The 16,053-nt window shown below is 39.2% G+C and overlaps 1 protein-coding gene across 5 annotated transcripts in view; it reads left to right on the top strand.

Annotated features, from left to right (window-relative positions):
- ATSUV3 (ATP-dependent RNA helicase) overlaps positions 1–16,053 on the top strand; it is a 43,637-nt gene that overhangs the window by 9,483 nt on the left and 18,101 nt on the right. For all 5 annotated transcript variants that reach the window (XM_077391520.1, XM_077391525.1, XM_077391535.1 and 2 more), the window contains 2 exons: positions 4,761–4,883; positions 10,733–10,810. In XM_077391520.1, the coding sequence (XP_077247635.1) occupies positions 4,761–4,883; positions 10,733–10,810 (201 nt within the window). The remainder of the gene's footprint in view (positions 1–4,760; positions 4,884–10,732; positions 10,811–16,053) is intronic.

Below are 16,053 nucleotides of genomic sequence, written 5' to 3'. Positions count from 1 at the left end.
TAGCAAGAATTTTGGCAAGGATCTTGTAGATGCTATGCACTAGACTATTGGCATGAAGTCCTTAATTTCCGTGGCGCCCTCCTTTTTGGGATATGGTTAATGAATGGCGTATTCATTTACTTCCTTGATTTCCCCCTTGAGTGGAACTCTGCTAAACAAGCTAGAACATCCGCCTTAAGTACATCCCGATACCTTTGATAGAAAACCATAAGGAATCCGTTCGGACGGCACGCTTTGTACTTTGACATGCTGGAAATGGCGGACTGCACCCCTCTTTAGAGAATTGTTTCCCGAACCAGTTGGATTGCTCTTCCCTTAGCCTTTTGAATTTTAGCCCTTCCAATCTAGGTCTCCACTCAACCTCCTGTGAGTATAGGGAGGAGAAGAAGTGCACAATTTTGTTCTTGATGAGCTTCTTATCTTCTATTAGCTCCTCTCTTCCGTTAAGCAGTTAACGGTATTTATTCTTCTTCTCATGCTTGCCATACGATGGAGGAATTTTGCATGTTTGTCCCCCTCCCTTAACCAAATTGCTCTGGATTTCTTCTGATAGTTGACTTCCTCTCTTCTTAGCATCTCTTCATATTCTAGCTTTAAGGACCCTCTCTTTGCCTTCTCCTAGGCTTCTAAGATACACTCCTCATTTATATCAAGGGCATCGATCTTCGCCTTTTCTTCTCCTTTGGTCTTTGTCAAAAGTCTTTTTCCATGCTTTTTAGCATCTCTTCATACAATGAGGTACCCCGCTTCTCGGAACAATCAGGCTAGACTTTTGAGTTCCCTGAGGCCCTTTATCCCGAGCCTCTATAGCTTCCCACAGCTCTCAAGTGTTGCTATCTTTGTCCTCAAACAAAATTCCCAGTTCTCTCCCCATGTTTATCGTTGCTTTCCTTTCTGTTTGATGTTGACTACCTTCCTTAGACGATTCTTGGTCCCCTTGCTTGAGAGCGGTGTTTCTGTTGCAGCCTCCCACCCTTGTGCATTTTTGACGAGTGAACCCTCTGCTGCAATCTCAATGGTAGATTTAGCTTCAGCTGTTTCCAAATCATCAAGGATATCCACTTCAGAAGCTCTGAGCAATTCTTCTCGAAACATAGTCCTAGCTTCCACACCCTTTTCTACGCCGGCTATGTACAAGGAAGATGATAGCTATGTACAAGGAAATTTCACTTGCTAGCTGCACCTATTTTTTGTGACCTTTGCCTTAGATATTCAACCGTTGCCTTCCTTTCACCTTTGTACATAGCTATCATCTTCCTCTTCTTCCAGTCCAATTTGTGAAGCTTCTCTCCCAACAAAATGCCATAATCTCCCATTTTAGTAGCCAAGACACGCTTACTTCCTTAACCGCAGACTGCAATAAAAACTCCAAAATGAGATCCACGTCTTTCACTGACTCTAATGGAATGTCTCCTTCTAGAAACTTTGCAGTGATCTCTTCCATATCGAAACAAAGTAGCAAGGATTCCATTTTCTAGTGCGGGGACGAGAAAAACTTTGTCCCATAGCACACAATTTCAGCAAAGGTATCCACCTGTTTTGCCCGAGATGCTCTACCTTTTTCGGGTTTTGATTTCCTGAAACTTTTCTTTTCTAGGGTTTACAAACACCCCAAAGTTTCGTCATTTTCTTCCGTGCATAAATTTCGCACTACTCGAGGTGAGGTTTAAATTTTATCCAGTACCTTTTTAGGCTCGAGTGAATCCTGCAAGATCTCTGCTGTAGCGGAATCCTGCTTAATAGAGAAACTTCTCACCTTTCTTGCTTCATCGACTGCAGATGAGGGGCCCACAACCTTTTTCCCGTTTATTGACTTACTTTTCTCCCCACTACTATCTGTTTCTGCATGCCAAGTAGGGACATCTCGATCGTACCTTTGATCCACAATCCACGGCTGGGCTTTCGTCTTCCTCCTTCGCCAAGCAAATCCGGGGCTGAACTTTCAGAGTTGCAAACTGGACCTTTTGCTTTCCCTGTCGCTACCTTCTTCCTGATCGGAGAAACTGACTGATCCTTGTCATCGCCACGACCACTTTCTAGATGGGCATTGCTTTGCTGAGGGATTGTCACTTCCCGGGCGCTCCCGATCGTCCATGGCAGCTATTGGGGAAAGTTCTGTTGGCTACCTTCAGATTCACGGACCATCGCCCTTGCATCCAGCGGGGTAAAAAACTTTGGCTTTCACTTATTCGAAGTTACCACGAGGGGTTCTTTCCTCTAGGACTGGTCCTAGAATACTCGCTAGAGCCTCCACCGTCGACGAGGCTCACGCATGGAGAGGGATTCCATGGAACCTTACCCACCTCGCCGAGGCTTCTGAGTGATGACCGGAGTTCCAAGTTTGCTAGGTTTTTGTATGGAGAGGGATTCCATGGAACCACTCTCCTACCGCCTATCCTCTCATTCGCAATACTGCTCAACACGACCTCTCTGTCCCCCAATTTTGCTAGGTGTTTGTAAATCAGGAATCTCCCCAAACCGTGTTACCCACGAATGAAGTTCCTTAATGTTCCATTGATCCCGTTTCACTGTTCCGATTAAACAGGTCTTCAAGATCCTCATCCTTTCATCCACTTCCCTACCCTCTCCATCTGCATGCCTCTTTCTGCCTCAATGGCCGCCGTTCCGTGCATCGGTCAGAGAGTAAAGGGATGGACTGATTTGGATCTCAAAGCCCTCTCTCGTTGAATCTCTGCTTGCTTCTCACCCTCGCACCATCGGCATATTGTTCGTCGTTTAAAGTTGTGATATCCAGTTTTTGCAAAGCCAATCTCCTGGTAGTTTCACTATCCTGCTCGGGGGTGGTCTTAGTTTGGATTCTTCGTGTTGGTCTTCAGTGTCCATTCTCCGTCTTGCCTTGCTGGCGACCACGACTGAAAGTTCTTTACGCTGTAGCCGTTACCGATCAAGATTTGGTTCTTCCTGCAACAATCTTTCTGAATCTCCAAAACTTCAAGGGTATCTTTGACAGAGTAACCTCCTTGTAATATATATGCATACATTCAATATTGAAGCCGCCTCTACAAGTGCCCTGACCTATTTCAACGTCGAGCTCCAACAGATCTCGAGGATCGTCCTCTACATCTGCTTCTCTCTCTCTCTCTCTCTCTCTCTCATCTTTTGGATCTGCTTCATATATTTGTTTCACATATTCTAATAACTTTCTTAATCTTATTAACCCATATTTACGTAATTGCAACAACACCACTACTTACATTAAAAGAGACACGAATGCAGCAAAAAATAAATAAATAGAAAACGATCATTGCCCCTCTAACTAACGAATAGATATAGTTGATGTTGCAAGTAAGCTGCTAGGAATCCACACAAACTAGATTACTTGCTAAAGAATTGAATAGTCACTGTAATAATCCAATATATCTTCACAAACAATGCTAAGGAGAGATAAAACTACAATAAATGTGATTCAGCCAAGACCCAACAAGGGAACTCAGTAACTATTCTTCCAACACTAGAAGTACTTTACACTTCATAAATATAGGCCTAAAAAACCTCAAAACACTAGTTCAATTCTAGCTATTGTTATAGTACAGATTTCAAGCCTGGTATCAATCTGAATAAAGCCTAGTTTCTATTTTGGATCAGCCAAAGATAAAATAGAAAGCGTTTTGTTGTCTAAACAAAAACCACTATCTTTTCTCTAATTGGAAACTTTCCAAAACTACTAATATCTATGCACATTAACTCTCTAAACTTTAAGTTAGTAGTAAAAAAAGACTAATATTTTAGATCTTACAAGCATTCAAATTGGATAGTTTTCAAGTTCTGTCCCAAGGTATGTCCACATTTTGTTTCTCAAGGCCCACCAAATCTCTCTCCAAAATCTACCTTAACATATCAAGAAAACCATACAAAAATTATCAGAAATCATCATAAATCACAACTTACCATTTTTTTCTAACGGTAGCATATCTTTCAGCCAACCTTAGTCCTAATTTTTTATTTTGGTCATCCCTTTTCTCTAGTCATTTTTGTTGAATTATTTGCTTGTTCTAGACACTATGCTTGCATCAGTTTCCCTTGTGTTGGAGGAATCTTACTCCTCGAGTTTGATTCTTCAAGAAGGTTCATTTCTGAATGTAACAAGTGATTACAAGACTCATCCAAACATTTTTAGCCTTGTCACCAATGACCTTTGGAGGTGATGAAAGGGTCTTTGGGATCACCAAATTCACTTATGTTCTATGCATCTATTTCCTTAAGATCATTGGTGCTACTTTGATTGTTGGTTTGAGAATCATCTTGTCCATGCTCATAGAAACATATACACAAATTTACCATGGAAATTAGGTTTTTCTACAACTAATCCTTGGGCTTAGCTTCATGTTACCTAGTGCAATTATCAAAAGATGGTAGTGCAAAATATCCAATCTTCCAAGATTTATGCACCAAACTATCAATTTTTATTATTGGCTTTATCGGTGATTGACACATCATCAAACCCTAAATCAACTTAACGATCACGCATTGATTTTGTACACTGTAGTAAATGGAAATTCATGCGAATAATTTGTTGTACTTTTATAGGAACCATGTAGGTTAACATGATTGGAATGTTATAATTGCAACCAAAATTCTAGTATAGTATCTTGTAGGACACAGTTGATAGACCTTCACTTAAGTTTGCAATAGGTAACCTATTTACAAACTAAGAAATATTGAGATACATATTTCAATGCTTTATGATAACCCATTTGGCTTTTCTAACATGGTCATTTCTCTTTAATGTCTTTTCTTAGGTTCAATATTATGAGAGGCTTTCCCCTCTCATTCCTTCAAAGGTTCCTCTTGGCTCCTTCTCCAATATACAAACAGGGGATTGCATTGTAACCTTTTCACGACACAAGATATACAAATTAAAGGTCAGTACTGACCTCTTTTATGGCTATTTGTAACGGTAGTTCATATATATTTAATTATTGTGATCTAGGTTTGCTATGTCCAAAACTCTTGTTTGTTAATATCATGTTAGGCGGCTAGTTTATATATATTTTTGACAAAAAATAAGGTACTAGTATGTATGAATACTTGTTTGGTGATTGCATCAACTTGCTTCTATTTTTTATTTAGTCTTTATATTGAAGAACATTAATGCACTAAGTGGGAAATTAATGCAACAGCTTATTGTTTATATTCATTATATTATTTGTCTTCAAATGGAGGTTAAGAAAGCTTTCTTTACGTTGTTAAATTTAGAATTTCAACATTATTATTATTTGAAAAGGCTTCAACACCTTCATGAGTACTCAAGAGAGTTAGATTTCCCAATGAAGTTTTAGTAGTCATTTTCAAAAGATATGATAGTCATTTTTAAAAAGGGTATCCCGTCCTAGGGTGTTGAAAGGATTGAAGGCTTGGTTATTTGGTTTTTTTGGTTTTTTATTCACGATGGGGAATATTTTTGTAATTTGCTACTAAAGTCACTTAAATGACTTCCTCTATTTATTGCAATTCGTGGGTTAGGGTTTGCTAACCACACAAACCACACAAAGAAAAGAAAAACGTCTTCTCTCTCCTCCTCTTCATCTCTTCTCATCTTCCATCTTTTTCTTCTCCTTATTTTCTCTTTACATGGTATCAGAGCATCGAGCTTTGTCACTCTTCCTTGCACGCTATAAATTGGTTTGAAAGTGAAAACCCTAACAATTATAGTTGTTAGTGTCTTCCTTGTTCTATCATATTTCTACAGGAACTAGTGATTATGTACAATTATTGAGTTCTTGGATGTATTTCAAGATGGCTAGCTTTGATCATGTGTGTCCTCTAGGCGTCTCCTTCTGTGATTACCGTGATGTTTATGTATCAAGATTCAAGTTGTCAATATGAGTTGTTTCTTTAGAAAAAGATTTGCAGCTTTCATCTAATCTGGTATGTTTATTGCAATCTCTCCCACTAGTCTTATGCCTATAATCTCTCCCACTAGTCTCGGAAACACTATTTTGCTGAGAGGTGTAGGCGCAAGAGGACTAATGAACAATGCCATGGGTGGATAAGAAATCGCGAAAGGCAGCAGAGAATTACTCTCGAGCATTATCCGTGCGCAAACAATAAGAGTACAACCATATTGTGTAGTGATCTCAGCATGAAATGTGCGAAAAGCATTAAAGACCTTAGAGCGGTCTTTAAGTAGAAATAACCAAGTTATACGGGAGAAATCATCCACAAAAATGACAAAATATCGATAACCAGAAAGAGACTTGGTCCAGAAGAGACCCCATATATCAGAATGCACTAACTCAAAAAGAGTAGAGACTCGACTAAGAATTCGGGATGGAAAGGACACATGACGGTGCTTCCCAAGCTCACATGATTTGCACTGGAATGAAGGAACAGAACTAGCAATAAAGGATGACTGCTGAAGCTTTGTAGCGAGGGATGGCCTAGATGGCAATGCCACTAATAAGGATTGACGGGCGTATGCTAAATAACAGGACGGGGGATGCAATCAAAGCGATAGAGACCATCCACTACACGACCCGAACCAATCCTCTCCCTAGTCGATTTATCCTGAAAAACACAGTAAGAAGGGAAGAAAGAGACAAAAGAATTAAGATTCTTTGTAATTTGGCTAACAGAAAGTAAATTAAATGGGGACTGAGAACACAAAGTGCCGAGGATAAGGGTAGACTAGATTGAGGGGAAATAGTACCAATCAAGCATAGGCACAAGGTTTTAAATTTCGATTTCGGTTCTTAGAAGCACGAAGCGGGTGCGGGGGCGGGAAGCACGGGGGTCAAGAAGAGTCTAAGGTTGGGAGCATCGTGGGAGCGTTTATGTAATATTTTCTTTATATGTTTTTCAAAATTCAAGTACATAAAAAAATAGTAATTTCTAACCATCTTCACATATATCTTTTAAATTTTAACTACATTAATAAGCAATAATTTCTAACCATCTTCATTTTTGTGCCCTCTTTCCCTGTGCCTTCTGAAGATGCCTTTGGGCTTGCTCCAATGAAGTATTTTGAAGAGTTGGAGGAGTTTGATACAAGGAAGTTGGTGATAGTGAGACTGATGGTGTAATAGGAGCAGGTTGGGAGCGTCATGGGAGCGGTTCCTGTCTCTTTGGGAGTGCCGCTTGAGTGGTTCCCATCCTAAGGAGCGCCGGATCACAGTTCTGTCATGGGAGCGACACCCATGAGGAAGGTTCCTGCTTCTAAGTTTCGATCTCCACGGAAACAGATGGAAACAAGTGCAAATGATGGTATTTAAAGATGAAACTTCAAGAAATGGTATGATAAGCTCAAATACACACTAGAAATCATCACATAAGCAAGACAACAATCCATAATGGCTTAAAAGATCGAACACGTAGTAACATGCATTGTTGCGCATGTCTGATAATTTAGTACATACAAAATTTCACATGTAATTCGTATAAATATTTATACACAATACACATCACATTTCACATGCAATTCATATAAATATAATTATGTAGTACACACTAATATAGCATATTACCATTACAATTACAATTTTGGTTTATGCATTTTGGTCGTTTCAGTTTCGGTTTCAGTGGGGAGGGAAACAGAAACATTTCGGTCGTTTTGTGTCGGTTCGGTGGAAATTTAAAACATGCATAGGCAACAGAAGCTTTCTAGCAGTGTTGAGCAAGCAGAAATGGCTCCTAAGAGAGCTTCACCTTCTTATTTGTCTCCTATACTTTTTCCACGCTTCAATTTTTTTTTTACATGTACTTTCCACTTAAGGGTATTTACATTATATTATAATCTATCACTTAAGTGGATAAAAGAGGGATGCTACATGATGGGCAACATTACTACAATTCCACGACCATCTTGTTCTCTTCGTTCCTCTCTTCTCTCCCTTTCTTACTCCCCCACATCCCTCTCATCTCTAACTTGTCCAAGAAAACTGCATCGTAGTAGAGCTAGGTTCCGATCCAGGAAATTGTGGGTTATGGGCCAACCACTCTTGTGGCAGATGTTATTGAATTCCAAAGCTCTCGTCCCCATGCTCCACAACAAAACGGAGTAGCAGAAATGGTGAATCATCATCTTTTAGGAGTCACCAGGTCTTTACCTTTAGGAGTGAACCGGAAACATCGAAGTTGTCTTAATTTCATCATACTTTGGTAGATCGCATGCCCTTTCGGATTGTGATGGTAAATTCCCCATTAATGTTCTTAATCCTGAGAAATTATATGGTGGCCGCCCTTTATATGTAAAGGGCGGAGAGAGAAAATATCCACCACGTTGATTTTTGATCAACTCAAAAGTCAAAAAAGGAGATTTGACCTGGTCAAAAATCAAGGGGGATAGTTCTCTCTCTCTGCCCATTACGTAGGACGGTCGGCCACCATATAAAAACTCCTTAATCCTTATACCCATTGTTTATCATATGTGCTAGCATGTTTGGATATTGCTTGTTTTGTTAATATTCTTGTTCAAGGCAGAGATAAGCTGGGAGCTTATGCTATTGAGTGTTTTCTTGGTTTATTTCGGTTCCCAGTAGCATGGTTTTAAATTTCTACCGAAATCGACCAATACAGCAGAATCATTTCTGTTTCCATCTCCACTGAAATGTATGCCACATTCGAAACGCATACCGAAACCAAAAATGTTAGTATATATAACATTATTTAGTCAAGACTCGGAAAAATGTCAATTTCAGCTAGAAAATACAGTGTAAATTCTATAAAAGCACGAAAATGTATGGAAAGATATGTAAATGATGGAAATTTAAGATGAAACTTCAAGAAATGCTAGAAATTATTTATTTTATTTAAAAATAGGAAAAATAATTAATATTTTCTATTAACAATATTAGATAATAATAACCAATATTTAAACAACATTACAAATTTGAATGGACATGGAACTTATATAAATACCACAATTTATACTGTTGTTTGTAATGTTATATACCACATTTTATAATATTATAACAAGTATTTTTATTGGAAAATTAACAAAATCATTAAAGTTTTAGAAAAAATAACAAAATCGAGGCATTTGCCGAGTTTTCCATGCCCTATTATGCTTAAAATTTATATTGTATTTTCTTACTCTTTTTTTGTTATAAGTTTTTCATAAATGTTAGAATAAGCCTATAAGTCTATGGGCAGTTTGGTCATTGTACTTCTCTTTTCATTATTATTAATAAATGAGTGAGGGGGAGATGCCCAACTCACTTTCTCTTTCTCTCTAATTTCTCTTGTAACATGGTATCAGAGCCAAAGGTCTCGAGTTCTAACCTACCGGATAGCAAAAATCCACATGCGATGGTCGGCCCAAAGTGGGACCACATGTGCCACGTGTTTCCCAAGTGGGCCACATGTGCGTGGGGGTGGGGGGGGGGGGGGGGGGCTCTGTTAAAGTATAAAAGATAAATAACGCCTTTCTCTAACAGCTTAAGCTTTTGGAGAAGTTGGTAAGTTAACATAGTATCAAAGCTGAGCGATATATGTAACAAGCTAGGAACGTATGATTTATACATTCCAGCTGGAGGTGGAGTGTTAGAATAAGCCTATAAGTCTATGGGCAGTTTGGTCATTGTACTTCTCTTTTCATTATTATTAATAAATGAGTGAGGGGGAGATGCCCAACTCACTTTCTCTTTCTCTTTCTCTTGCAACAATAAAGTACTACAATTAATTTAGAAAACATCTTTATTTGTCATTTAGTGTATTAGTGTTATACTATACCAGTATATATTACATAATTGTATTTATGTTAATTGCATTGAAAGGAGGTGTATTTATTATAAAAAGGGCGGCACTATGCATGACGCTCCCGCCATTGCGGGGTTTGGGGAGGGCTAGATGTACGCAGCCTTACCCTTGCTTTGCAGAGAGGCTGTTTATGTGACTCAAACCCTTGACCACTAGGTCACAATGGAGCAACCTTACCATTGCGCCAAGGCTTGGCCTCAGGTGTATGTATTCTGTATAGAGAAATTATACGGTGAATACGCATGTATATCGGCATTGGTGGTACGACAGAACTACAACCCTTGACATTTGATCCAGCAGCAGCATCTTAAAAAGTGAGCTGCTTTTGGATCAAATATCAAGGGCGGTACCTCTATTACTGACTTACATGTACATCCACCATATAAAATCTCTTATGTATAAATATTTATATGAATTACATATGAAATGTGCTATGTACTGAATTATCATACATCCGCGACAACGCATTTCACTAGGTGTTCGATGCCTCTGTGATATTTTGGAATGTGAATTTGTGCTTATTCTAGTACTTCTTGAAGGTTCATCTAAAATTTTCATTTGCATAAGTTTCTTTAGTCGATTCTGTTGTTTGTTGCCTGTGTCGAATTACTTTGTTTGTTTGGATTTAGATATTTTGTTGCAATTGTGGATGATTGTTCACGAATGACATGGGTTTATTAATGGAAGATCGTTCTGAGTTGTTTTCACTTTTTAAATCATTTCATGTGTTAGGATGGTGTACTTGGATAGACATTAATTTCATGTATATGAATTTATTCATATCAACCATCCATTTCCCTTTTCTTATTTATTTGTGAAATACATTGTGGACATTATGGGTGTTGGGTCTCTCCTTCAATGAATAAAGACTCCCCCCTTATCTTTCTGGGTATAGATGTATGATTCTCGTATCCTCTCATTTAACACGTAGTAGAACCATTTGTTTTTTTTTTGAATGGTCTAGTAGAACCATTTGTCTGACACCATTTTATGATTTCTTCTTTCATATGACTAGAGAGAGATTGAAAATAGGGGAAAACATCTTTGTTCTGTTGTCTATGGGTCACTTCCACCAGAAACTCGGACGCGGCAGGTATTCAATGCTTGTCTTTTTAGAGATACTTCAGCACTATCCACTAAATTTATGCAAATCTGCTCGAATAAAGACATTTTTCTCCTGTGTTGATGTTATCAAGATTTGTGTAACAGAAGCTATAAGTTATTTCTGTTGCTATCTTTTCCGTTCCCATTGTATTTGTATCAGCAGTCTGATTTTGATATATATGGTTGGATTTAAAGCATTAACATTTTTAGTTCTCATTGTTGTCATTTATTAGCCGACCCCAACTAGTTTGGGACAAAGGCTTAGTTGAGTTGAGTTGAGTTGAGTATTGTTGTTATTTATTACTGGTTTGGAGCCCTCTTTGCTCAAGTATGGTCATCTTGTCCTTTTGTTTTCAGCATATTTTCTTGAAATGCATTTGGTTCAAAACTACTCATTATGTGATTGTTTTTTTATCTGTTCGTGACCTGTCAGTTTAACTGGCCCTTCATTTGAATTATCAAATGGCAATAGCTCATTTTGAGCAAACTGCAGCTTGTATGCCAACACCGTTCAGGTCAAATAATCAAATGTTCTCTTGAATTGCTTCCATTGAAGAATATTTTCTTTTCTTGCTTGGGAGGAATTTTAATAGCTATGCCACTGCAGCTTGTATGCCAACACCGTTCAGGTCAAACAATCAAATGTTCTCTTGAATTGCTTCCATTGAAGAATATTTTCTTTTCTTGCTTGGGAGGAATTTTAATAGCTATGCATTAGTGTTAATAATTTTCATGCAATATGTAACTCTCTTTTAAATTTAAAGCATTTGGTTGACAGGGAATATCTATGCATGCGGCTTCATGTTGAGATTTCGTAATTTCGTGTTTTTGATTAAAGTTATAGAGTGGAGAAATGGAAGAGAACATGAAGGTTCTAGGATGCAAATGCACTAAATTTCATGGAATGACTTCTCAAAATATATTTTTAAGGAGCAAGAGAAATATGCACCAAAATGATTTGGACGGCCATATAGTAGCACTCGCAGGGAACATCCTCTCCAATCCAAGCAACCAGTTGCTTGTCCCTATGCAGAAAACAATGCTGCAATAACATGAATCGAGTATCCATGCATCCTTCTAATGTTCAAGTAAAAAACATCACCGCAGATCTAAGTTATCAATTCCGTTTCGTTCTTCGTTTCGTTTTGGCGACTAGAACGGAACGTTTCGGTGTTTCGTCCATTTCGTTTGGTGTTTCGTTCGAAACTTTTTGTTCCACTACGACGAGGGAGTTTTTTGTCAATAGTTAAAAATATGAAAAAATCCAAAAAAGTCAGAAATTGTTAAAAATATAAGAAAAATATAAATTAACCAAATACGTAAAAAAGGCATTTTTATTACTTAAAAATTAAATTTACATGTAGAGAGATTAAAGAAGGTTGAAGAAGAGTGTAGTTGAAACTTAGAGTAGAGAAGAGTAAGTAGAAAAGTGTAGTAAAGGAAGTTGTAAGAGAAGGTGAAGGAGAAGTTGGTGGGGTTAAAAGGGTTAGAGGGGTATATATAGAGGTGTAAGGGCTTGTAGACGCGAAAAGGAAAAAAATACCTTTCCAACGGCTATAAAACGGTCATAAGAGGTCAAAAAATGAGGGTGAAACGGGAGAACCATTTCCAACGGCTATAATGGCATTTGTGTAAATTTTCTGAAGAAGCGCATTTTTGTCGAATTCTGGACGAAAAAGGACATTTCGCCTGTTTCGTCTGGAATTTCGGATTCTGCCAGAATTCCGACTGGAATGACCTGAATTTTGATCGGAACGGAAAATATGGCCGTTCCATTATGGATAATGAACCAGAATGAAATTTTTCGTCTGTTTCAGCCGGAAATGAATGGAATTGATAGCCAAGCCGCAGATTCAAGTCATATTTCTTTCCAACTTTAGTTTTAAGAGTTTTCTTCAGATTATATTTTTGATTTTTCTTTCTGCTTCCATTCTTCCTTATGATATTAAAAGCCCCTACGATTACTTTCTCTACCTTTTATGTGGTTCTCAGTTTGTCCTCCTCTGTGGGTCTTGGATAAGGTTGCCGAGGGAATTATTGTAGAAGTGCTTTATATTTTGATGGTGATTAGAGACCTCGTAACTCCATCCTTCTCAAGAACCCCTCTCCCACTAAGGTTCTTAAGGGACCTTCATTATAATCATTCTTGTTGCTATTTTTTTTTTGAATGGTAGCAATTTCATTCAAATAAAGAGACCGAGATGGTCTAAGAAGAATAGATAAGCAAGAGGCTAAGGATCAGGGAGGGAGGAACTCAAACAATTGTATCCCTTGCCTCCCCTCTGCTTCCCAAGCTAACTTGTCTGCTTCACAGTTAGCAGACCTTCTGATGTGGTTGAATACAAGTGAGGATCCATCTTTTCTATCCTGAATCTCATCAAAGAGGCTAGCAAACCACCATTATGATACAACCGTCCCTCTCATCCATTGAATGACATTCATAGAATTACCTTCTATTATTGTACTATTCAATGAGCCTCTGTCCAAATACTTTATTTCCTAATGAGCAGCTGTTACCTCTCCTTATGAGCAGCTCTTGCCTCTGCTTCATTTGCATCCGACGTCCCAATTGGCCCCGAGAAGGCCCAAATAACATTCCCATTTGAGCCCCTTAAAACACCTCCAATATCTGCAGGGCCGGGATTACCCATACTAGAACTGTCAAAGTTCATATTGAGCATTCCTTCCTCTGGAGGCTCCCATGCTTGGACCACCAATGGTCTCCTTTCCATGCTAAAACATACCTCCTTCCATCCCTCCCTCCCTCCCAAAGGTAGAATGCCGATACGAATTGGAAGAGGGGAATGGATCTAGCCCATGCAATAACCGAAGCTATGATTTTTTTGTTTGAAAGATGACAATTTTATTGATACTATGAAAGGTACACTGGAGACCAGGAGTCCCAACTTACATTACATAGCAACAATTCATATTTATTTGTCTAGAAGCATAGTCCTAGGCCAATAGGGTTACTAAAAGAAGGATACTCTGTACCATAGCCACAAATACCAGGCCTCCCAAACCCCAAAAAGATTCTAGCAATCTTCCACAGGAACACCAGGCCACCCAAAAACCAAAAAGTTTTAGCACCGCTCCACCTTAACCAGACTAAACTATGCCGCACACTTCTCCAGTTCTTCCAGGATGTGCTGGATTAGAAAGTCCGGCATTTCGATGAGTAATTCCTCCGGAACCCGCTCCAAACGACTAGGGATTCTTCTCTCGGCAATCCTTTCTTCTACTTGACGGATACCTACCACCTTATTAGCTTCCTAATTTAGCCTCCTCTCAGCCCTTTCTTCAGTCAACAGAGATTTGAAGAAAGGGTGTTTAAAAAGCGGCGAGTGGGTGTCTCTAACCTCGCATGACCCAGTGAGGCTAAATAAGGTAAAAGGGCATCCTGAGCGTCTAGTTTAAAGATTTTCCACTGCTTGCGAAGGAGATCTTCGACTACTTCTTTGGGCGTCGGGTCCATGATCATAGCCCTTTCTTCATCATAATTCATCGATTTTATCCTCTTAAGAATATTTTCTAAAATCATAGTCTCCGTGAATGACCGTCTCTTTCTTCCACTAGAGAAAGCAGAAGGATCACTAGAATTACCTTGATTCTCCATTCTTGAGAGGTATCTTGGTTGACCAGAACTAGAAGCACCCAGAATTCCTAATGAATCCAAAGAGACTCCTTAAACTACTCGCTATTCTTCAAGTTGGAAGACTAATAATGCCAAAAAACCAATTTATGACCTTACAACTTTCCTTTCCTCGGTAACATAAATAATTATTCATTTTCGCAGTAGGATTAATGTGGCCCACCTCAAAAGTCCAAACAATAAAGACAGATGGGACACACCATACTAAAAGCAGGACCTACTCTAGACACAAAAGATAAAAAGAGAAAAGACTACAGTTTATCTCTCATCCCTAATGGAAAACTTTCAGCTGACAACCCTAGAGGGTTGTCAGAATATCAGGGCCCACCCTACCCTTAAGATTTAAATCAAGATGGCTCTCGCCAGCTACCCACGTAACTTTTCGCCTAGGGGCATGGGGACCATCCGCCTCGGGCTCCACCAACAAGCTCACAGAACGCCTGCTTTCAGGGTCCAGAGGACCAAACTCTGGACAAATCTCGAATCCATCCTTGGGCAGAGCACCAGGGGGATTAGATTTGAAATTTGAAAATGGGCGAGGAGCCAAGGAAGCATCGGGGCCCCGACTCGGGTCGGCGACCAGGACTGAAACGAAACCGAACGGGCTTCAAGCAGGCGTCGATCCAAGGGGGAGGACGGTCCAGAATTGGTAGAGCAAATAGAATTCTCGGGGATTTCAATCCCAATTCTATAGACATGATTCAAGATTCCAATTTTGGCAAAAGAGCATGAGAAAATCCTTAGGGAGGCTAGAATTTTTGCCGAGACGAAGCTCATGCAATGTTGGTGATTTCCTTCCATTTTTATTTCTAGGACTCTTCTAAATAGACTTCCTATAGCCTCCACTGTTGATGTGGCCTAAGCATGTAATGGAATACCATAGAAGTTAACCCACAGAGCTTTCTCACCTTGAACGAATTCCTTATTCCACGAAGCGAGAGAACACAAATGAGGTTCCAAAACCTCAGAGCTACTAGAAAGAACCTTAGAGGCCTGAAATTCAGATTCAAACATAAAGAGAAGCTCATCTTCCGACAATATACATGGGATTGCAGCGATGGGATATTCCAAATCTTTTGTGCCCAAAGCCAAAGGTCCTCTAACGATCCATTAGGGCTCTTCTTTTTCCCAATCAGGATTTTAGGGATTCCATCCGAACTTCCACTTCCCTCCCCGAAATGCACAAGATCAGAGATCCTCCAATCTTGTGAGAAATAGTGCCAGTGTCAGATTTTATTCCGGCGGCACCAACGACAATTTTCTCGCCACTCGAAGTTGAGATACCGACAGAGAGAGAGAGAGAGCAGTGCCAATTCCCATTACCTGTCTTTTAATTTCTTTTAACCCCCCCTGGTTTCACTATATTTCTGTTACAGATTCTGCAATTTTTCCGTCAACTGAAATTATGATAGTGGCAATGGCGACATTGCCAATCCTCCAGCCATCTCTTCGCCCTCCTCCATCGGTTGCATCCTCCAGCCATTACCATTGTGCTCCTTCTTATCCGCTGAAACGCCTACTTTCTTTTCTTTTTTCTCCTCTCTTTTCATATCACTTTCTTTCTAGTCTTATTTTTCATT

Source organism: Tasmannia lanceolata, unplaced genomic scaffold (genome assembly GCF_043159265.1).
Source record: "Tasmannia lanceolata isolate RefF3 unplaced genomic scaffold, GAP_Taslan_0.1 ptg000002l, whole genome shotgun sequence".
NCBI classification, from domain to species: Eukaryota; Viridiplantae; Streptophyta; class Magnoliopsida; order Canellales; family Winteraceae; genus Tasmannia; species Tasmannia lanceolata.
The sequence above is the reverse complement of the archived record's forward strand: the minus strand, read 5'-3'. Positions and strand labels throughout refer to the sequence as shown.